The sequence below is a fragment of the Leptonychotes weddellii genome, chromosome 1 (assembly GCF_054177405.1).
Source record: "Leptonychotes weddellii isolate Sample4059 chromosome 1, ASM5417740v2, whole genome shotgun sequence".
Classification (NCBI taxonomy): domain Eukaryota; kingdom Metazoa; phylum Chordata; class Mammalia; order Carnivora; family Phocidae; genus Leptonychotes; species Leptonychotes weddellii.
Window position 1 is genome coordinate 84,061,172 of NC_138369.1, and position 23,197 is coordinate 84,084,368.

The 23,197-nt window shown below is 36.7% G+C and overlaps 1 protein-coding gene across 2 annotated transcripts in view; it reads left to right on the forward strand.

The window, feature by feature from the left end:
- Window positions 1-23,197, forward strand: part of RASA2 (RAS p21 protein activator 2) — a 126,025-nt gene that overhangs the window by 95,029 nt on the left and 7,799 nt on the right. Inside the window, exons 16-20 of one of the 2 annotated variants that reach the window (XM_081827252.1) lie at window positions 1,305-1,388; window positions 1,990-2,067; window positions 6,884-6,957; window positions 7,500-7,609; window positions 22,702-22,784. In XM_081827252.1, the coding sequence (XP_081683378.1) occupies window positions 1,305-1,388; window positions 1,990-2,067; window positions 6,884-6,957; window positions 7,500-7,609; window positions 22,702-22,784 (429 nt within the window). The remainder of the gene's footprint in view (window positions 1-1,304; window positions 1,389-1,989; window positions 2,068-6,883; window positions 6,958-7,499; window positions 7,610-22,701; window positions 22,785-23,197) is intronic. The other variant, XM_081827257.1, reaches the window with a different exon arrangement.

Consider the following 23,197-nt stretch of genomic DNA (forward strand, 5'->3'; position numbering starts at 1 on the left):
GCTAAATGATATGATTGTCACATAGTAGTGAGGGTCATGTTGATGTAAACAAATATCTGATATGCAGAAATTGTATAAATATGCGTTGCTCTTTTTTTTTAGTTCAGGGAAATCATAACCTAAAACAGTGATTTTAAAACCACATTTGAACAGGGAAGTCTTGGTGAAATTCAGTTCAAATTCAGTTTATTAGCCATTGTTAAGAATCTTACATTCTTCAAAGGCAGAGAATTGTAGGGACCTTTTATACATATGATGGAATCCTGGATGTTCTAGATAAAATATTTCTGAATAACCTTAATTAAGGTGTGTAACTATTTCATAAATGTATCATAATGACTATATCCCAGATATTCCTTTTTTTTCCAGATTGCCTTACATCCTGGTCGTTTCTTCTCCTTCACATTCACTGTCATTTTCAATGTGGGGATACTAAGAATGTAACCAAAAACTAAACTAAAGCAATTTCTGTATCTAATTTTTTTAAGTCTGTGTTTTGGTGGAAGATATTGTTTATTTGAATCTCCAAAATAAAGAAATTCTATATGTGATAGGAGAATTGATTATACAGATAATATGGATTGGTGGAAACTCAATGGGTTATGTACATTTAAAATCTGTTCAATTCACTGTATGTAAATTATACCTCAATTTAAAAAAGGGAGGAGGGAGCAAGGACTCATCGGGGGAATTGTTTAATCCATTTTATTTATATTTAGTTTTTTCTGGTAGGCAGGCCTGAAAAATACCTTGGATAACAGACCCAAATAGTTACCTTCTGCTAAGATCCTACATGAACTGGATAACTTCTCATTTCTAAAGTTTAGTTAGGTTTTCGCTTCCATGATGAAAATGATTGATTATACAAGCTGTATCAGTTATTGAATTGGGTTGAGTACAGAAAATCTAGAAACTGCCGTTTTAAGTTACAAGGTAGAAAAAGTAGATGTGATTGACATTTCAAAAATGAATACAATTTGTTAGGTAATTCAAGCTGCTGTACTGTACAAAACAACATATATAGCATTAATTAAAGTATGGCTTTCAGAAGTAACAAATTATTGAATACAATTACTTTGGGAGGAATTATAAATGACATCTGGCTTCTTTAGTCTCTTAATTCCTTAGTCTAGTGAGTTGTGCCCATTGTAAACTAGAGTTTAATGACACCAGTGGTTTGAATGAACATTTTTGAATCACTGCATTAAAGCACTGATAGCCTATTCACTCTTTTCTACCTCTTAACACAAATTCTGTTTCTTAAAAACTTAACAGGAGTTTTGTGTCTTTTTTACATTCTTTAGGATCCACAGACAATTAGAACATTAACCCTCATCTCAAAAACCATTCAAACTTTGGGAAGCTGGGGGAGTCTGTCCAAAAGCAAGGTAAGTCTTTATATTAAACTTTTGCTTTGTATTCACACTTCTAAATCTTGTTATACCTTATGATCCCTTCTCTCTCACTTACTCCCTTCCAAATTAAAAACAAAGCATAACCAAAAATATGCATATACAGATGCAGTAGCCATCTTTTAGATAGCCGTTGTGTCTTCATCACCTGTTAACGAAGTTTTATTTAAACTAATATATCTAATTAAAGACATTTGCAAAAAAATATAGTCAATCTTCTAATTTTTTTGTTTTGGAAGATATAGTTGCTTTTCATTTTAAAATGTAATTTACATTAACATGTATTATTTTTAAGTGAATTAGTAAATGTTTAAATTTGTAAAAAAAAATAAACTAATATGTCTAAGCAGAGGAGAGAGTCTAGTGAACAGATGCAAGAACCTTCTATGAATCTGTTTGTGCCATAATCATCTAACAGTTGTTGAAAGAAATCCCACTCCAAATCCTATAACTCTCTGGAAATATATGATTGAATCCTTTAAGGCCTTAATCCTCAGCTTAGAAATGCAGTTCATTATATTCTTAGTTCTCTAATATTTAACATATATAAATTCTGTGTGATTTTTTTTTTTCCTAGTCAAGTTTCAAAGAGACGTTCATGTGTGAATTTTTCAAAATGTTTCAAGAAGAAGGGTATATTATAGCAGTTAAAAAGGTATGATTGTTTTACTCTGGAAATACTAACATTTCTTATCATGTAGGTTGGGGAAATGTTAGCATTTCATGTTATTCCTAGAAGTCAACCCCCAGTTTAAAAAAATAACGTTTAGGGCGCCTGGGTGGCTCAGTTGGTTAAGCGACTGCCTTCTGCTCAGGTCATGATCCTGGAGTTCCAGGATCGAGTCCCGCATCGGGCTACCTGCTCAGCAGGGAGTCTGCTTCTCCCTCTCCCGCTCCCCCCTCTTGTGCTCTTTCTCTCTCTCACTCTCTCAAATAAATAAATAAAATCTTTAAAAAAAGATAAAAAAATAACATTTAAACTGTACATCAAATGTAAAGAGGCCTGTCTTTTCCTTCCTTTCTTCTCCCGTACAAAACTATGAGATTTTTCACTGTGGAAATACCTAAACGTTTAACAACAGCTGCTATTGCCACTGTCTTAGTAACACAGATGACAGCTAGAGTTAGGGTTTCTTAACAGCAACACTATGGACAATTGGGTCAGATAATTCTTGATTGTGAGGGGCTGCCTTGTGCATTGCAGGATGTTTAGCAGCATTCTTGGCCTCTACCAATTAGATGCTTCTAGTTTTGACAACGAAAAATGTCTGTTAACATTGCCAGGTGTTCCCTGAGGAACAAAATTGTTTCTGATTGAGAACCTCTGGTCTGGGGGGGTAAAGTCTTAGTATGGTGCCTGATATATAGTGGGTACTTGTCATAGGAAAAAAATACATGAATTATTAAACAGTTTATAAACGATATAAGCTTATGGTAGTAACCTGAGGAAAGTTACTATAAATTAAAATGTATTGTAAATGTACAAAAGACTACAGTGTATAATATCCTAACATGAGGCCTATAACATACAAAAATTGCTGTACTTAGAAATCAAGAATGTTTTGAAAGAATCTTTAATTTCTTGAGTCTTTAGTTCTGAATCATTCTAAACAAAATGTAGCTTTATTGTAAAACCCTAAAATTTGTAAAGTTACTTTGAAGTACATCTAAATTTGGCTTGAAGAAAGTACTGTATTTATCATGATTCTGATTTAATGAATCAAAATTAGTAAGGCCAAATTATAAAGATTTTATTCAATTTCTGTAGCATGATTGATTCGTAGTTGACTGCCAAGAGTGTATTTTATTGAAGTATATGTCTGTACTTTTTTGTGTGTGTGCTTAGAATTCTTACAGGGATTCAGTAAATGAAAATGATGATTTAAAAAAAATAAAGCCAGTTGGAATTTTTTTCATCTAGAATAGTGCAAGTTCAACCAAAATCTTTTTAGGCAACCGCTGAAGGCTTTTGAGGAGAAAGACTTTGAAAAGAATATGCAAAGGAGGGGCGGCTGGGTGGCTCAGTCCGCTAAGCGTCTGCCTTCAGCTCAGGACATGATCCCAGAGTCCTGGGATTGAACCCCACATTGGGCTTCCTGCTCAGTGGGCAGCCTGCTTCTCCCTTTCCCACTCCCCCTGCTCGTGTTCCCTCTCTCGCTGTCAAATAAATAAAATCTTTAAAAAAAAAAAAGAATAGGCAAAGGAAAAGCTGCTCTTTTATTTGTAGGACATTGTTGAAACATTTGTGGGACAGTGTAGGCAGACTTTTGTTGGCAAGATTATGATGTATTGTCTTTTATTTTAGGGTTGTTTTGCCGTTTTTTATGACCTAGGCTGTGGTAGCAGCTGATTTTTTTTTTCCCCTGGTATAATCAGAATGTGTAGAGTTGATAATGTCAGTGCAGCAAATATTTAAGAGTGCCAGGAGTTGAGCCTGTTCCTGATCTGTCCTGTGTCACCTACTCACATTCTCATGGGCTATCTCCTGTTTTAGATGTGGATCTAGACTCCTAAAGTAGGATAGGATATTTTGCCCTAACCTAAGAGTTTTCTTTATTATTTACTAGCTAAGTCTGGATATGTGCATTGCTAGGAATTGCAAAAGCCTATGAGGCCCAGTTTCTCATTTTGTACTGGTGTGCTATTCCCACAGATTTTAGGAAGGGCGGCATGGATAGTTCTATTAACAGAGTGGCCATATAATTTACTGTCCAAACATGGACACTTTAAAGAGTGAAAATGAGGGGCGCCTGAGTGGCTCAGTCGTTGAGCATCTGCCTTCGGCTCATGTCATGATCCCGGGGGTCCTGGGATCGAGCCCCGCATCGGGCTCCCCTCCCAGGTGCCTCCCTGCACGGGGAAGCCTGCTTCTCCCTCTCCCACTACCCCTGCTTGTGTTCCCTCTCTTGCTGTGTTTCTGTCAAATAAATAAATAAAATCTTTAAAGTAAAAAAAAAAGTGAAAATGAGTACTGTTGATAATGTTGGGACCACAGCTGTAGACAGGGATGGCCCTGAGCAAATTGGGACCTATATTCACCCTCCCCATAGTTCATCTTAATTATTGTGTTTTCTCTCACTTTATATAATTGTATTTACCCCATACATAGTTCCTTATAAATATAAGAAATAATAAATGTAATAATCATAAATAAATATTTTTCAAATAAATAAATCAGTGCTTTCAGGCAAATACTAAAAATATTCAAGTATGTCTCTTACCCTCCATTAGTGGATGGTCCATCTATAAGAACTGAAGATGTGATAGGACACTTGTTTAGTTCCCTTGTATATATGTATTTTTAAGATTTTTATTTATTTGAAAGAGAAAGTGCGCAAGAGAGATTCAGGGGAAGGGCAGAGGAAGAGTGAGAGAGAGAATCTTAAGCAGGAGCTCTACCTCATAACCCTGAGATCATGACCTGAGCCAAAATCAAGAGTCGGACGCTTAACCAACTGAGCCACCCAGGTGCCCCATTTTTTTTTTATTAACATATAATGTATTATTTGTTTCAGGGGTACATACAGGTCTGTGATTCATCAGTTTTACACAATTCACAGTGCTCACCATAGCACATACCCTCCCCAATGTCCCATCACCCAGCCACCCCATCCCTCCCACCCCCCTCCACTCCAGCTACTCTCAGTTTGTTTCCTGAGATGAGTCTTTTATGGTTTGTCTCCCTCTCTGGTTTCATCTTGTTTCATTTTTCCCTCCCTTCCCCTATGATCCTCTGCCTTGTTTCTTCAAATTCCACATATCAGTGAGATCATATGATAATTTTCTTTCTGTGATTGACTTATTTCACTTAGCATAATACCCTCTAGTTCCATCCACATCATTCCATTTAGTTCCCTTATATACCTGTTCTGTATCACCACATATAATGCAAAAGAAGCTCTGTTCTTGTTCCTTCATTTACCAAGATTTCCTTCTTACGTGCTAGAAGTAAACATTGGAAAAAATTATAAGTGTGGCTTCTAGTGGGCAATCTTAAGCCAGTCTTGAGAGAATATGACTCCCACAAATTCTACTTTAGATTAGGCGCATGTGCCTCAGTGTCATGAATGTACTTTTTTTTTTTTTTTTTTTTAGTTCCGAGTGGGACTACATAGAAAAGTATAAAGGAAAAAGCAAGGACTAGACAAAGAGGTAGCTCATTTAGGGGACAAAATAGAATTCCTCTCTAAGAACAAGAATTGTTCCTTGAAATACTAATTTCTCTTTCCTATGAAGAGACAGCCACATGCCAGGAAGCTCTTAACCAGTCAAGGTAGCATATTGATGAAGCTAACTGCTCTTCTCAAGAGCGGCTTGCCGGGCGCCTCGGTGGCTCAGTTGGTTAAGCGACTGCCTTCGGCTCAGGTCATGATCCTGGAGTCCCTGGATCGAGTCCCGCATCGGGCTCCCTGCTCAGCAGGGAGTCTGCTTCTCCCTCTCCCGCTCCCCCGTCTTGTGCTCTCTCAGTCTCTCTCTCTCAAATAAATAAATAAAATCTTAAAAAAAAAAAAAAAGTGGCTTGCCATTGCTAGAGATGGGTACTCCAAACTTTCTTGAGCCACCACATTCCCATTCTCCCTGGGAAGTTTATAAATGGTGATTAGATTTCCACGTTATTCCAGAGAACCCAATTACATTTCATTCATAATTTGTGGAATACTGTCTCTCAGGGCTACAGTCAGTTATACATAATAGAATTCAGCAAAATCTTTTCTGTAAAGGGCCAGTGAGTAAATATTTTAGGCTTTGCTGGCCATATAAGGGCTCTGTCCCATATTCTTTGTTTTTGTAGCCCTTTAAAAAATATAAAAACTGTTCTTAACTCAGAGGCCTTACAAAAAAACAGGCTGCAGGTTGAATTTGGCCACTGAACCATAATTTGGTGATCCTGACATATAATACAGGTTTCACAATCCTAGATCTAAAATCTTTGGGACCAGAAATATTTCAGAATTCAGTTTTTCAGAGTTTCAAAAGATGATAGGTCTGTGCTATGTATTATACCCCCATGGAGCCTGAGGTAGCACCCAATAATCAAATACATTATAGAGCACAATGTATGAATATTCACATTAAGTAAGATAAATACAGACTATAAATAACCTTTGGTAGTTCAGATTAAGTTGTGCCCCCAAATGAGTTTACTGTAAATCAAAAAACAAAAACAACTCTTTTTATTCAGAGCTTTATAGATTTCAGAATGGTAGTTTAAGGATTGTAGCTTGATCTGTTTCTATAGGGAAAAACATATTCTGGGTTTTAAGTAACTTGAGAATAAACTCTTTAGAACACCTATCCATTGTGTAACTTAGGACTTCCTCTACAATTAAATATGTGTTTTGCTTTATAAGGTACAATTATGTGTATTCCTTAAAGAAGAACTTTACAATATTATCCATGATATTTAAGATAAATTGAATTTTTGATATATGTTATCATAAAGTGTAATTTTTGCCCATTTCCCTATTTAGTTCTTGGATGAAATTTCATCTACTGAAACTAAAGAATCCAGTGGTACGAGTGAGCCTGTGCACCTGAAAGAAGGGTAATTTAATGAATTTAGAGATTAAAGTCATGTGTCAGTATAGATGTTACATAGTACAAAAAGCATGGGTCTGGAAGTGAGGAAATCTGGGTTTTGTTCTGTGTTAGAACTGCATAAGTAACATCCATCAGGTAAGTCACACTGTCATATAAACTTTATGCCACATGGGCATGATTCCTTGTTCATGCAGTCCTAGAGTAGTTTTGTAAATATAATGAGATTATGGATATTAGAGTACTTTTAAAAAGTAATAGCACTCTTCAGTCTTGAAGTAGTGTTATCATTGGAAGTTAAAGGGGAACTTGAGTTAAAGTTTGGCCCTTTTAGTTCTGAATAGCACAATTATAAATATTAATTTAAAGACTTTATTCCCTTAACATGGCCAAAATAAATGCAGAAGTTATAGATGACAAAGACATTTTCATATACTTAATATGATCTTACACAGCCTTTAATGTCATTTAAAGTTAAAGAACAGTTTTTGTCTTGGATGAACTATTTTAATATTTGTAACTAAATTTTCCTATCTGTCGTTTTGGCAGTGAGATGTATAAAAGAGCTCAGGGAAGAACTCGGATCGGGAAAAAGAATTTCAAGAAACGGTGGTTCTGCTTAACAAGCAGAGAGCTCACCTACCACAAACAGCCAGGTAGTTGTGTTTATGCTTTATTTTGGGGCCTTTTCCTGGTTCTCAGTAAAGATAATTTTTTTGCTGCTTAATATAACTCTGGCAAACCTTTTTACTAATATTACTGCAGTGTATAGTTTCTCACAGTGATACACACACATTAAGAATGCAATAAATAAGACACTGGGGAGGGTATGTGCTCTGGTAAGCGCTGTGAATTGTGCAAGACTGTTGAATCTCAGATCTGTACCTCTGAAACAAATAATGCAATATATGTTAAGAAAAAAAAAAAGAAGAAGAAGGTAGCAGGAGGGGAGGAATGAAGCAGGGGAAATCGGAGGGGTAGACAAACCATGAGAGACGATGGACTCTGAAAAACAAACTGAGGGTTCTAGAGGGGAGGGGGGTGGAAGGATGGGTTAGCCTGGTGGTGGGTATTGAGGAGGGCACATTCTGCATGGAGCACTGGGCGTTATGCACAAACAATGAATCATGGAACACTACATCTAAAACTAATGATGTAATGTAGGGGATTAACATAAGAATAAAAAAAAAAGAATGCAATAAATATTGGACAAGTGACACCATGTAAATTCCATTTTTTTTCCTCACATGCTCTGTTTTCTAAAAAATCTCTGGTAAATTCCAGTTATCCAGAACTTGGAAGTTTCTTTTAACTCTCAGAGCCAAATTGGTAAGAATCAGTATCTAATAAATGAAAGTATTTCAGTGGTTTGCTGGATAGCATCAGCTAAAAATTTCAACAGTCATACCATAGATTGTGATTCCTTCTACAATTATCAGATTCATTCTAGACTGTTGGCCAAGCTAACTTCAAGATGGAAATTTTAAAGATTTACCTAATGATTTAATGAGAAAGCACAGTGGGCTGTTTGGATAAAGAAAGCCATCTTCCTACAGTGTGATTTGAGGGATTCAGAAAAGCACAGTTTGTCCCTGAGTGGACTCACACGGTGCTTAAAATTCCACTTTTTAAGTTCATTCCTTTGGGGTAAATGATCCACAGAAGGCCATTAGCTCCTTCTGGTATCTTAGCAAGAAGAACTTAATAACTAAATCATGGATCACATTTAGTAGAATCCCCTTTATTCACGATGATCAGGATACAAAGATGTTCACTTAAAGCAAGAATCATTTAAAAACAGACAAAAAGGTACATACATATCTTAAATATATATATATTTGTTTACCAAATCTTTTGATAGAGAATCAAGATCTTTTCTTTGAATATGGATCTATAGATTGGATTTCCCCTTTGTCTTTCTTGTGCAAATATACCCGTAATGCATCAGTTTTCTGGTTGATTTCTCCAAAGTGAATCTAGAACTTAAATACTTGAAAATGCAATCCAAGTACAGAATCCTATTAGATTTCATGATAGTCACCCCTACTCTTTTATAGGTGTGTCACCCGCATATAAATTAACTTTATTTATATGGGTGTGGATCTCCTTTTTTGAAGCTTCTCAAAGCACTCACCTGATTTTCAAATAAACAGTAAACCTCTTAGTAGGGAGCACTTATTTTGTCACTCTACATATATTTAAGTAAATTATTATAACATGAAAAAATCGCATAAATAGGTTTGGGAACAACCCAGCGGAGTTGATAAACAAAACAGCCTAACCAACGGAAACAGAAGGATGCAGGCTTAACAGATAGTAGCCTAGTTAACCGCAAGCACTCAGCATCCCATGAGCATCGTTTGTTATGTTTTACAGTGTACATGTTAATACACTAGCTCTGTTAGGTAAAGATCTGTTAGGAGAGCTTCTGCTGTAAATTCTGAAACAATAACAAACACCAGCAATTGGGTGCTTTCAAGAGAATGTAGATTCAACTAAGTAGAATGCTTCAGTGGAGATTTTTGAAGAGTAGAGTGATAAGAAAAATTGTTTCATAATTCCTTATTATGGCTCTACCAAAATGATTACATATAGCCAAATGTATTAGTAAGATATAAGAAACCAAAGTCATTTTATTTTTAGGCACCCAGATAATTTGTTATGGCAATGTTTTAGAAGTTATAGCTTATGTTGAATACTATATAAATGCTCTCACATATATAGCAACTTTAAAAAAGTAGCTGTCATAATATGCTAGTTATGTTTACATTAACAGTACATTGAAATAAAATTTAATTTAGTCATTCTCCATGAATAAATTAGCTTTTTTTCCTCATTTAAAGTATTTTCTAATCTAAACTAGTATTCTAAAGTCTTTTTTGGCTTAGAACTTTAAGAATCAGGTGATACCTTTGGCCTTTTTCCTCCAGAAAAATGCACATACAGACTAGACACAAAATTTTGCATATACTTTCAATGAGTTTGTAGATCAAAGTTCATCTACAGTTCTTAAGAACCTCTGTTCTAACTAGTGGTCTTATGAGGATAAAATTCTGTAGAGTGATTAGGCTGCTGTAGGTATAAAATAGACACATTAGAAATTACATTGTTTTCAGGCCTTAAGAAATTTAACCTACTGGAATGACATTGGAGGAATAAGCTCTATTATATGAAGTTTCAAGATTATGTATCAAAGCCTACAGTTTTAAGCATCCATGCCTTTTGTTTTAACTATTTTGATGGATTTTTCCAAAATGTATTACATGCTTCCCTGCCTTCTAAAAAAGAATTCATTGAACGTAAGTTAACATTTTCTAGATGACTTGGGGCTGTCATTGATAATATTACTTATTATGTAGTGTTTTGATTTAGTGGTGTTTTCAGAGCTGCTTATGGGTGTGTGCAGCTGTTTACTCCCCAGCTAAATGCCTTGGACTGCTGTGCTTTTATGTTCCTGTGTTTGCTTTATACAGTTTTTCTCTATCCCCTTTATATTCAGGCTGTTACTTTAAATTTCTTATGCTGTCAGTGAACCATAATGTAACATGTCACTCCCACCTTCATCACCCAGCTCAATTTTTTACCACAGATACACTGAATGAGGATACAGGTACTGTGTTTGTTAAAATTATGTTTAAGATTAAAAGCCTCTGATGAAAGATTTAAGGACTTTCCTATGTGGAGGAAATGCATGGGCTCCATTGGAGTCTCTGAATGTTCAAGCAAATGTTTCGCTTACTTCCTGTTTCCTTGCTGTTGCTGGATAGCCAAGACTCCTAGTTAAATCTCTTGCTACACTTGCTATGTGACTTTGGTGTCTGAAAGAGTCTCTCCCAGATTTTCTATAAATGGCTCTAAATCATTGGGTCTTTCACTCTGCCTCTTACTGGACACTAGTATTCTGAACCAAGTATTTTTATCACTTAGAATCAAATAGTATGGTCTTTTCCCATTTTACTGGAAAAGGAATTAATAGAATGTTCTCAATTTTAAGGGTTTTTCCTAAGTAAGTTGTTAAGGTTTAAATGCCTGCTTAGGTAATCACTCACAAGTAATAGTATGCAATTTATCTTCAATACAACTAGATTAATGTGTGGCAAATGAGTATTATAGGGCACTCAGCAGTCAGTCATGATTATATTGACAGTTTTTTATGAATGTGTGCTTGTGATTATGGTTTTATATTGCTATATTGCAGTGTAGTCATCTTCTATAAGTAAAAGTTCTTCTAGTTGTATGCTGAAATCAAATGAGTTATTGACTTGCAGCCTCTTTAACATGTGCTCTTTTACCTTCATGCTTTTGCATATGCTATACCTAGAAATTCCTTTCTTTCCTTCTTCACCTGTGTAATTTGTTGTCCTTTTAAGCCTCAGATCAATTATCAGCTGTTTATGGAAGTCAGTTATAAGCCTCTAGCCACTTCAGTTGAGCTATTCCCTTATTCTGTTTCTTTATCACCTTAGGAATAACTCCTGTCACACCATGTAGTCCTTACTTTTGTCTGTCTCTTCCTCTAGTCTGTAAGATCCTCAGTGTCAGAGACCATTTTTTACTACCTTCGTTAAACCATGTCGTAAATGTTTTTAATAAATGGTGTTCTTCAAAGAGCACCATGTCTTCCAGATATATTATCATCTGAATTACTTTAAGAACCATTGCTCTAGGTTTCTGAAATTTCCACCAAGAGTACTAATAATAGATTATTAACAGATTCATCTCTGAAATCCATTCTGTGTTCTCCAAACTTGGTTAGGTATTGTCCACTCTTGGGAGACCTGATATACACAGATACATACAGCGTACACAACTTTCATGTGATATCAAATGTTCCAGTTCATATAGCCTATGGACAATATAAAAGAAACTTTGATGATGTTTGAAACATAAATCTCAATACATTTAGGTTGAATTCGTTTTCACCTGCTCATATTTTTTTTTTTTTAAGTTTTTTTTTTTTTGAAGAGAGAGACACAGCGAGAGAGGGAACACAAGCAGGGGGAGTGGCAGAGGGAGAAGCAGGCTTCCCGCCGAGCGGGGAGCCTGATGGGGGCTCGATCCCAGGACCCTGGGATCATGACCTTAGCCTAAGGCAGATGCTTAACGACTGAGCCACCCAGGCGCCCCTCACCTGCTCATATTTTTACACACTGCGTTCTGCAGCATTTTTTTCTTTGGTAGCTAAAGAACACCATTGTTGCAGTCATACATTCATTCAACAAATATTTTATTGAGTGCCTAGTATGTGCCAGATGCTGTCCTAGGCTCTAGAGAAAACAGTAGTAAACAAAACATACCAAAATTTTTGCCCTTGTGAAATTTTAAATGATAGATGATGAACAAAAAAATTATATAGTATATTGGAAATGAGATGGACAAAAATAAAGCAGAGAAAGGGAAGAGAGAATGATAGGCTTATGAGGAGAGTTGCAGTATTAAAAAGTCTAGCCAGGGAGGGCTTCACTAAGAAAGTGTCATTTGAACAAAGACCTAAAGATGATAAGGGAGTGAGTCATGTGGATATCTGGGGTTAATAGTGATGCATAGTTAACAGCAGCCAGTACAAAGGCCCTGAAACAGAAGCATGCCTAGAGTATTTAAGAGATAAGAGAAAGCTCTTGTGGCTAAGGGGGAAAAAAAGAGTAAAAGGGGTAGTCCTAGGAACTTAGGTCAAAAAGGTCATGGAGAAGCTAGATATTTTTAGGGCTTTGTGGGCCATTCTAAAACTTTTACTCTGAGTCAAAGATGGAAAGGCACTGGAGAGCTTTAAAGAGAGGAATTTCATCATTTGACTTATGTTTTAATAGGATCAATCACTCATACCACGTGGAGAATAGAATGAAGGGGGCAAGGAGACCAGTTAAGAGGCATTGTAATAATTCAGGGGAGCAAAGATAATGGCTTGGACCAGTTGGTAGCAATGGAGGCAATAAAAGTGGATCACATTCTGGATCTTTTTTTTTTTTTTTTTTAAGTTTTTATTTATTTATTTACTTGACACAGAGAGAGCACAAGCAGGGGGAGCGGCAGGCAGAGGGAGAGACAGGCTTCCCACCAAGCAGGGAACCCGATGCGGGGCTCGAACCCACGACCCTGGGATCATGACCTGAGCCAAAGGCAGACACTTAACCGACTGAGCCATCAGGCACCCCTCACATTCTGGATTTTTTGAAAGATAGTACTCAGGTGTTTTGCTAAAGGATCAGATATCAAGAGTGAGAGAAAGGCAAGACAAGGATAACTCCCAGGATTTGAGCTTACACAACTACACTGATGAAGTTACTTTTTTAAAAACAGACCCATGAGTTCTCAGTAGTGAAGGGCCCTTGCTTGTACAGCCGTACCTCAGAGATACGGTGGGTTTGGTTCCAGACCACAACAGTAGAGCTTATTCACAATAAAGTGAGTCAAATGAATTTTTTGGCTTCCCAATGGGTATAAAAGTTATCTTTATGCTCTACTGTGGTCTATTAAGTGTGCAATAGCATTATGTCTAAAGACAATGTACATACCTTAATTTAAAAATACTTTGCTTAAAAAATGCTAACCATCTTCTGAGATTTCGGCAAGTTGTAATCTTTTTGCTGGTGGAGGGGTCTTGCCTTGATGTTTGGCTGCTGGCTACTCAGGGTGGTGATTGCTGAAGGTTGGGTAGCTGTGGCAGTTTCATAAAATGAGACAACTATGAAATTTGCCACATCAGTTGACTCTTTTTTCATGAATGATTTTTCTGTAGCATATGATGCTGTTTGATAGCATTTTACCCACAGTAGAACTTCTTTCAAAATCCGAGTCAGGGGTGCCTGGGTGGCTGTCATTAGGCGACTGCCTTCGGCTCAGGTCATGGTCACGGGGTCCTGGGATCGAGCCCCGCATTGGGCTCCCTGCTCAGCAGGAGGCGTGCTTCTCCCTTTCTCACTCCCCCTGCTTGTGTTCCCTCTCTCGCTGTGTCTCTCTCTGTCAAATAAATAAAATCTTAAAAAAAAAAAAAAATCCGAGTCAATCCTCTCAGACTCTTCCACTGCTTTATCAATTAAGTTTAGATAATGGTCTAAGTCCTGTTGTCATTTTACTAGTCTTCACAGCGGCTTCACAAGAATAGATTCCATTTCAAGAACTACTTTCTTTGCTCATCCATAATAAGACTCCTCATCCATTAAAGTTTTACCTTGAAATTACAGCAGGTTAGTCACATCTTCAGGCTCCACTTCTAACTCTCGTTCTCGTGTTCCTTCCAACACATCTGCGGTTACTTCCTCCACTGAAGTCTTAAACCACTCAAAGTTATCAGGGAGGGCTAGAATCAGCTTTCTTCCAAACTCCTGTTAATGTTGATATTTTGACTTCTTACAAATCACAAATGTTCTTAATGGCATCTAGAATGGTAAATCCTTTCCAGAAGGTTTCAGTTTATGTTGCTCAGTTACTTCAGAGGAACCACCATCTGTGGCAGCTATAGCCTTATGAAATGTTAACTATTAAGACTTTAAAGTCAAAATTACTCCTTGATCCATGGGCTACAGAATGGATGTTGTGTTGGCGGGCATGAAAACAACACTAATCTCGTTGTATATCCTCATCAGAGCACTTGGGTGACTGGGTACATTGTCAGGAGCCTTAATTTTTTTTTTTTTTTTTAAAGATTTTACTTATTTATTTAACAGAGAGAGACACAGCGAGAGAGGGAACACAAGCAGGGGGAGTGGGAGAGGGAGAAGCAGGCTTCCCGCTGAGCAGGGAGCCCGATGCGGGGCTCGATCCCAGGACCCTGGGATCATGACCTGAGCCGAAGGCAGACGCCCAACCATCTGAGCCACCCAGGCGCCCAGGAGCCTTAATATTTTGAAAGGAATGTCTTTTTCTGAGCAGTAAGTCTGAACAGTTGGCTTAAAATATATACTACATTATGTTGTAAACAGATGGGCTGTCATCCAGGCTTTGTTCCAATTACAGAGCACAGGCAGAGTAGATTCAGCATAATTTTTAAGGGCCTTAGGATTTTTAGAATGTAAATGAGCATTGGCTTCAACTTAAAGTCAGCTACATTTGTTCCTAACAAGAGAGCCTGTCCTTGAAGGCTTTGAAGCCTTGAAGCCAGGCATTGACTTCTCTCTAGTTGTGAAAGTCCTAGATGGCATCTTCTTCCAATATAAGACTTTTATCTACATGGAGTATCTGTTGTTTAGTATAGCCACCTTTATCAATTATCTTAGCTAGATCTTCTAAATAACTTGCTGCAGCTTCTACATCAGCACTTGCTGCTTCACTCTGTACTTTTGTGCTATGGAGAAGGCTTCTTTCCTTCTTTTTCTGCTAGCTTCAAACTTTTCTTGTGCAGCTTCCTCACTTCTATTAGCCTTGATAGAATTGAAAAGAGTTAGGGCCTTGCTCTAGATTAGGCTTTGGCTTAAGGAAATGTAGCTGGTGTGATCATCTGTTCTGACTGCTAAAACTGTCTCCATATCAGCAATGAGGCTGTTTCAGTTTCATATCATTCATGTGTTCCCTGGAGTAACATTTTAATTTCCTTCAAGAGCTTTTCTGTTGCATTCACAACTTGGCTGTTTGGCACAAGAAGGCCTAGCTTTCGGCCTGTCTTGGCTTTTGACATTCCTTCCTCACTAAGCTTAATAATTTCTAGCTTTTGATTTAAAGTGAGATGTACAACTCTCCCTTCCACTTGAACACTTAGAGGCCATGATAGGGTTATTAATTGGCCTAATTTCAGTATTGTTGTGTCTCAGAGAATAGGGAGGAGCAAGGAGAGGGAGAGACATGGGAGAATGGCTGGTTGGTGGAACATTCAGAGCACACACAACATTTATCAATTAAGTTTGCTGTCTTATATGGGCATAATTCATGGTACCCCAGAAGAATTAGAGTAGTAATATCAAAGATCACTGATCACCATAACAAATATAATAATAATGGGAAAGTTTGAAATATTGTGATGTGAGAATTACCAAAATGTGACACAGACACAAAAAGAGCAAGAAAAATGGTACCAATAGACTTGCTTGATGCAGGGTTACCACAGGCCTTCAATTTATAAAAAAAACACAGTATCTGTGAAGTGCAATAAAGCAACACACAATAAAATGAAGTGTGTCAGTATTAGACTAATTCTTTCATAGATAACAACTTGGAAGACTATATAAGACAACTCTGAAGGATTTGACCCTCACAAATGGGAGACATGCTGGAATATTATTATATGGCTTTTCTCTCTGAAGGCACTCCTAGCCTGTGCAGTGTGAGATGGCTGAAATTCAAGTAGGAAGCCACAGTTTTATTGGCTTGAGGTATTAGAAGATACAGTTCAAGACTGCCAGAGGAGCTGGAAATTGAGGGAAAAGAGGATGAGCCTTCCAATCTGTATATGAACTCCCTGGAAATCCTTGGCTGACTCTTCAACTGCTTATGCAAGGGGGAAGTTCAAAGAAGCTACTGAAAAGTAGTAACAGGAAAGACTTAAAAAGATGAACAGAAATTTCAATTCCTTTTCTCCCCAGGAGAAACATTTTGGAATTTTAGAAGGGCTTCATGAACACCCTGGGGTTTTCATTTTGAAATAGCAAAAAGGCAGTGGCTCAGCAGTAAAGACTGTCCTAAGATTAAGAATAAGGTATAAAGCCAAGTCTCAGAGTGATTTAACTAATGTAACTGTTCAAGGGAAGGTAACTGAATACGGTCTCTACAGTGTGTCATTCCTTAGGTCCAGTATACAGTGAAACATTAACAAGTTTGAGAAGAAACGGTAAAATAGGATATACAGACATGAACTTTAAAGGTATTACAAGTACTTGAAGGACTTGATGTAAAAGATAATCATGAGTAAAGAAACGAAGGATTTCAGCAAAAGAAACATTAGAAACTATTAAAAGGAATCAGATGGAAATCTAGAAGTGCAATATTTCAACTGAAATATTAAAGAAGAGTTCAGGGAACTTGAAGATAGATTAGTAGAAATTATCCAATCTGGGAACACAGAGAAAAAAGACTAGGAGAGAAAAAAAACAACAAACGATAGAACCTCAGTGGCTTTTGGAACAATATCAGACAGCCTAACTTGTGCCTGGTTGGTGTCAGGAGAGTAAAGAGTAGAGCAGAAAAAATATTTAAAGAAATAATGGCCTCAAATGTGAAAAACATTATTTTAAAGATCTAAGAAACTCAGTGACCTCCAGGTGTGATAAATACAAAGAAAATCACATTTAGACATATAGTAATTAAATTAAACCAAAGAGATACAGAAAATCTCAAAAGCAGAAGAACAGAAGACAAATTGCATACAGGAGAACAACAATACGCTTGACAGCTAACTTCTCATAAGAAGCCACCAAAGCAAAAAGACAATAGAATGACCTCTTTAAAATGCTGAAGAAAATAAAACTCTCAACCTAGAATTCTAGTGAAAATTTACTTTAAAAATGAAAATATCCTTTAGGTAAATGAAAGCTGGGAGACTCCATTGCAAACAGGTTTTCACTGTAGGAACGCTAAAGGAAATTCTTCAGGTTGAAGTGAAATAACACCAGATGGAAACTTAGATCAACAGGAAGGAATGAAGAACACTGGAAATGGTAAATATGTAGGTAAATGTAAGAATGTCTTTTCTCTCATTTTCCTTAAAAAGCAACTGTTTAATAAGCAAAATTTGTAACATTTAATTGCACAGTTTATAACAAATGTAGATGTAAAATATAGGACTGGAGTAAATTATTTGCAAAGCTCTTACATTTTATGTGAAGTGACACAATAATTTTAATTTTTTAATTTTAAGTAGACCATAATGAGGGCTGTATACTATAATTGCTAGAACAAAAACATTTTTAGAAAAAAGTATAGCCCATCCCCTCTCCCTTACCCAAAAAGTAAATAAATAAATGTGGCAGGAGAGGAAGAACAGAGGAGCAAAGATCAGATGCAGTAAATGGGAAACAAAATGAAACAAGAAATAGCAAAATGATAGCTTAAACACAGTCATATCAATAAATACAATAAAGAGAACATGATATCCAAGATCAGGAGCAAAGCAAGGATTATCTACTTAGATCATTTCTATTCAACATTGTCCTGGAGGTTGTAATATAATAAGGCCAAAATGGGGGGGCGGGGGAGGCATACGTAGAATATCCTAAGGAATCTTCAAAACAAGTACTTGAACCAATAAATGAATTTAGTGAGGCTGTGGGATACATGATTCATATATACAAATCAATTGTATTTCTATACACTGGAAGGAAATGGTTAGAAAATGAAATTTTTAAAATACCATTTACAGTAGCCCTCCCCCCCAAAAAAATAATTAGGAATAAATTAACCAGAGAAGTACAAGACTTTTTTTTTTTTTTTAAGATTTTATTTATTTATTTGACAAAGAGAGACACAGCAAGAGAGGGAATACAAGCAGGGGGAATGGGAGAGGGAGAAGCAGGCTTCCCGCAGAGCAGGGAGCCCGATGCGGGGCTCGATCCCAGGACCCTGGGATCATGACCTGAGCCGAAGGCAGACGCCTAATGACTGAGCCACCCAGGCGCCCCGAGAAGTACAAGACTTCTGCACTGAAAACTACAGAACATTGCTAAGATAAAATAAAGAAGACGTAAAAGGCGTCCATCATGTTTGTGGATTTGAAAATTCAATATTTTTTAAGAAGTCACTTCTCAAACTTCTCAAATTTATCTTGATTTTAACACAGTCCTTCCTACTTCAAATCCCAGAAAGCTTTTTTTGTTATATTCACCAAGTTGTAAGATCACTAGTTCCAGAACATTTTCTCACCCCAGAAAGAAGTCCTATGCCCATTAGCAGTCACTCTCCATACCTCCATTCTCCTAGCTCCCAACAACCATCTATTTACTTTCTATGTCTATGGATTTGCCTATGCTGGACATTTCCTATAAATGGACTCATAAAATATATAACCTTTTAAGAGTGGCTTCTTTCTCTTAGCATAATGTCTTGCAAGCTCATCCATGATATAGCAGGAGTCAGTACTTTATTCCTTTTATGGCTGAATAATATTACATTGTATGGATATAGGCCAGATCTTGTTTATCCATTCAAAAGTTGGACAGATTGTTTCCAGTTTTTTCCTATTATGAATGATTCTGCTCTGAATATTCCTGTGTAAGTTTTTGTGTGGATATAATGTTTCTTGGTTCTTTTGGGTATATATGCCTAGGGATGGAATTGGTGAGTCATATGGTAACTCTAGGTTCAACTTTTTGAAGAGGTAATAGAAATTTTAACTGAAACTGGGTTTCATTCATCTTTTTTTTTTTTTTTTTAAGATTTTATTTATTTATTTGACACAGAGAGAACATAAGCAGGGGGAGCTGCAGGCAGCGGGGAGGGAGAAGCAGGCTCTCCGCTGAGCAGAGAGCCTGATGCAGGGCTCAAATTCAGGACCCTGGGATCATGACCTGAGCCAAAGGCAGACGCTTAACCAACTGAGCCACCCAGGTGCCCCTTAAGGGGAAATTTAATGCACTCACATTTATTGTGATTACTATGATTACTGCTTTGTTTTGTATTTTCTGTTTACTAGGCATTTCTGTTTATTAGGTTTATTTTTCCTTTCCTGCCTTTTTATTGGACTAATCAAGCCCTTGATTGCATGCTTTCTCCCCCCCCAGCGCCCTCCCCCTTGAGAGAATTTGGGCATCCTATTTGTACTCTAAGATTGTTAACAGACAAATTTAAACTTACATGTTTATCTTAATGTCTACAGTTAATCAAAGCCCCCATTCACTTAGGAAAAGAATAATAGGTTGCTTTGAATTTATTTTCCCAAGCATCTCCTTAATGAAGTCATATGGAACTGTAAGACTAGGTTCTCTTTTTCTTTTGCCTTCTTACATTATTCTTGGATGATTTTCTATCCATGTTTGTCAGTTTTGCTGATTTCTTTGCTCAGCACTATTTCTTACAAAGTTGCCTTTTCCTGCATTTATTATTTATTTTGCAAGAGTGCTTTCTCAAAGAATTATTTCAGTAGGGTTTATGGCTGGTAAATTTTCTGAGTCCATGCATATTTTTTTTAAAGTCTATTTCACCCTTACGCTCAAATGATAGACAATTTAAAATCATTTTCCCTGAGAACTTTGAAGATACTACTCCATGGTTTGCTAGTTTCCATTGTTGCTGGTGAGAATTTTGATGTCAGTCTGGTTGTGTCTTGATTCTTTTCCCTAGTAACTCTTAGGAATTTCTTTACAAGTTCTAATATTTTACTCCCCAGTGTGAGGTTATGGACTTTTTCCTTCCGTGCTGCTCAGCACTTGTTGGATCCTTTCAGTCTGGAGATTTCTGTTGTTTATCTCTGGGACATTTTCATTGGTCGTTTTCTCCTGAACACTCTTTCTGTTCTGTTTCTGGAATTCTTATTAGGTATTAAAATTTATACATCCATCCATCATGGCTCTTAACTTTTTTAACTTTCTCTTTCTTTGTCCCTTTGTACTGTATTTTTGGAGAGTCCTCAGTATCTAATCACCTTGCAATCCGTTTCAGTTAACACTAGTAACTGTGACGTTAACTCTAATGACATCATGATAATATATGTGCCTGGGAGCAATATACTTTCTCTACATATGCTGTGTTATAATTTGCCCAGAAATGAACAAATACAGCAGTTCTAGGGTATGTGATTGCTTTGTGTGTTCAACAAATCTAAAGATAGAAACTTCCTGCAAAATTACTAAATTCTCTGGAATCTCTGTGGTGCTACTCCATGTAGATCAGTACCCAGAGGTACTTCATTGTATCCTTCATTTCCTCAGATGTTATCCTCTTTGTTGTATCTGTGTCTCTCTTTCAGGGTGCTGATTTCCCTCATCATTTGGTGATCTTTTTGGTGATTTGCTCATCTGTGTGTTTTTACACTCTGTTCACCTGCTTGAGTGTTCGGTAGCTTACTGCCAGTGGTTGTGAGGGAGGTACAGGACAAGCTGCCGAGGGGCAAGCCTGCTGCTTGCTTGTCTTCTGGTGTGCGTGCTCCCCTTCCCTCCTGAGGGCCAGCGACTACCTGTGACAGAGCACCGCTCTGCCACCCTAGTAGGCATCATTACTGCTTATTAGCCTGGGAAATAAGCCTCTGTTGACTGCCGCTTGGTACCAGCTGAGGGAGGGGGAGCTCTTCCAGACGCAGCTTACCTGTTAATCATCCTGATGTATGTCTAAGTGTGTGTATGTGTGTGTGTGTGTGTGTGTGTCCTTGTGTCCCCAATCCCCAGCTCTCTGTGTCCAGTGACTCTGGCTTGAAGCTGTCTTCTCACTACTCCTACTTACGCAGATGTCTTTTCCTACATGTGGTTCGGGCTGTGGCTTCCTTCAGTTTACTCTCCCCTCCCCCCGCTGCCATAAATTTGATCTTGTCTGCTTCCAGGATACTGCTGATAGTCTTATTTTCTCATGCAGTTAGGATTTGTTTTGTTGAATTTAAATGTTTCCTGAGAAAAGTTTTCCCCAACCATCCAATTTAAAGGAACTTCCCAGCTACTTTCTATTATATCACCTTAGGTTATTTTCATTATAGCATTTATGTCTACCTAATATTTGTCTTTTGTCAGTCTTTCCAGACCTAAATGCACACTTCATTAGGGGCCTTATATGTTCTGTTTACTGCTGTATCCCAGGTGGTTAGAAGAGTGTCTGGTATATACTAGACATTAAATGTATGATAGTTTAATTAAGTAACTTTATCTTTTCTAAACAATTATACATCAGATCTGCTTGAATTACACAAATTTTAGATTTTATACCAGCAACCGGGCTTAACATATATTTTAGGTTAACCTGTCTGTTCAAGACCCAAAACATTTACTAACCAAATAATTGTCTTTGACCAGAAAGGTGTACATTAACCCATGGACCAGTATGAACGTAAAGTTCTTAACTTCCAGCTCTTCAGTATACATGTCATTGAACTCCGCTTTAAACTCTGGGAGAATTAAAGCAAAGCTTCGATTTTTCTAAGAACATTACAAAATGACCAGGAAAAGCCATAATTATATTTGCTTATAGTTTCTATGATATGATAGTCTATTCTCAGGTAAATTGTAAATCAAAATGCGTCATATCATCATGCCATATTATAATGGAGCTCCTTTAAAAGGCAAACCCAAATTTCCAAATTGTTAAATTAGGTGTAAAGGATTCACTCTACCAAATAAAATTTTTACTCTTGTTCCCTATATCTCTTAGAGTAAATTTGGTAGTTCTAGTCATCTGATCAGCCAATATATGATAGTAATAAACAACTTTTCAATTTTAAATCCTTGTTTTCAGGGTCAGTCCCTTAAATATTAGACTTTAAAACAGAAAAATCCACTTAGCAGTCTGATTCACCCCTTACATGAGAACTCCCTGAAAGAAAATTACATGTCTGGGCAAGTATTGACCAGGCCTCTACTGCTAAGTATATTATTTTTTCAGTTCCATATAATTGTTACAAAATACAACAACATTCCAATTTTCTATATCAAGATCAGATTTATTCCCATATTTTTCTTTAAAAATGTTTTAAATTTTATATTGAAAAAGGTAAAGAGAAAGTAACTTTCAGAAAACAAGCAAAATTCATCTGTTCCATAAAACAAAGAATACTTATATGTACATCATTAGGAAATCTTTAGGTTACTTATATTCCTGCTACGAAGAGGATGAGCTTAAACCTTATGTAATTAACCTCTTACAATTCTGATGGAAATCATTTTAATTTTGTTCTACTTCTTTTATTATTTAGGCAAAGATGCAATTTACACAATTCCAGTGAAAAACATTCTTGCTGTGGAAAAACTGGAAGAGAGCTCTTTCAACAAGAAAAATGTAAGTTACATGAATAATCACTTAAAGCTTTTTAAATTGCACATATTACTTGATCGAAAATTTTCAAGGTTTTGTATTTGCCATTAATCATTACTATTTTAATTAATTGTTGACTAGAACTGTCTTAAAATTGTCCATTATTTTTCCTGAAACTAACATTGTGTCTCCACTATACTCAAATAAAAATTTTTTTAAATAAAATGTTTTAAAATTTTTTTAAATAAATAAAATTGTCCATTGTGATTGATGCCTTGTATAGTCTGCCTAGCCTATTAAGTTAAAGGTACTTTTCTCAGTACTTCTCTAATCTGACCTTTCAACTTGACATTCAAGTCTTTAATAATATAGTCCCAGCCAGTCTGTGCAATCTTATATACTGTAACTCAAACCAGTGAGGGTGATTTCCTGTTTCT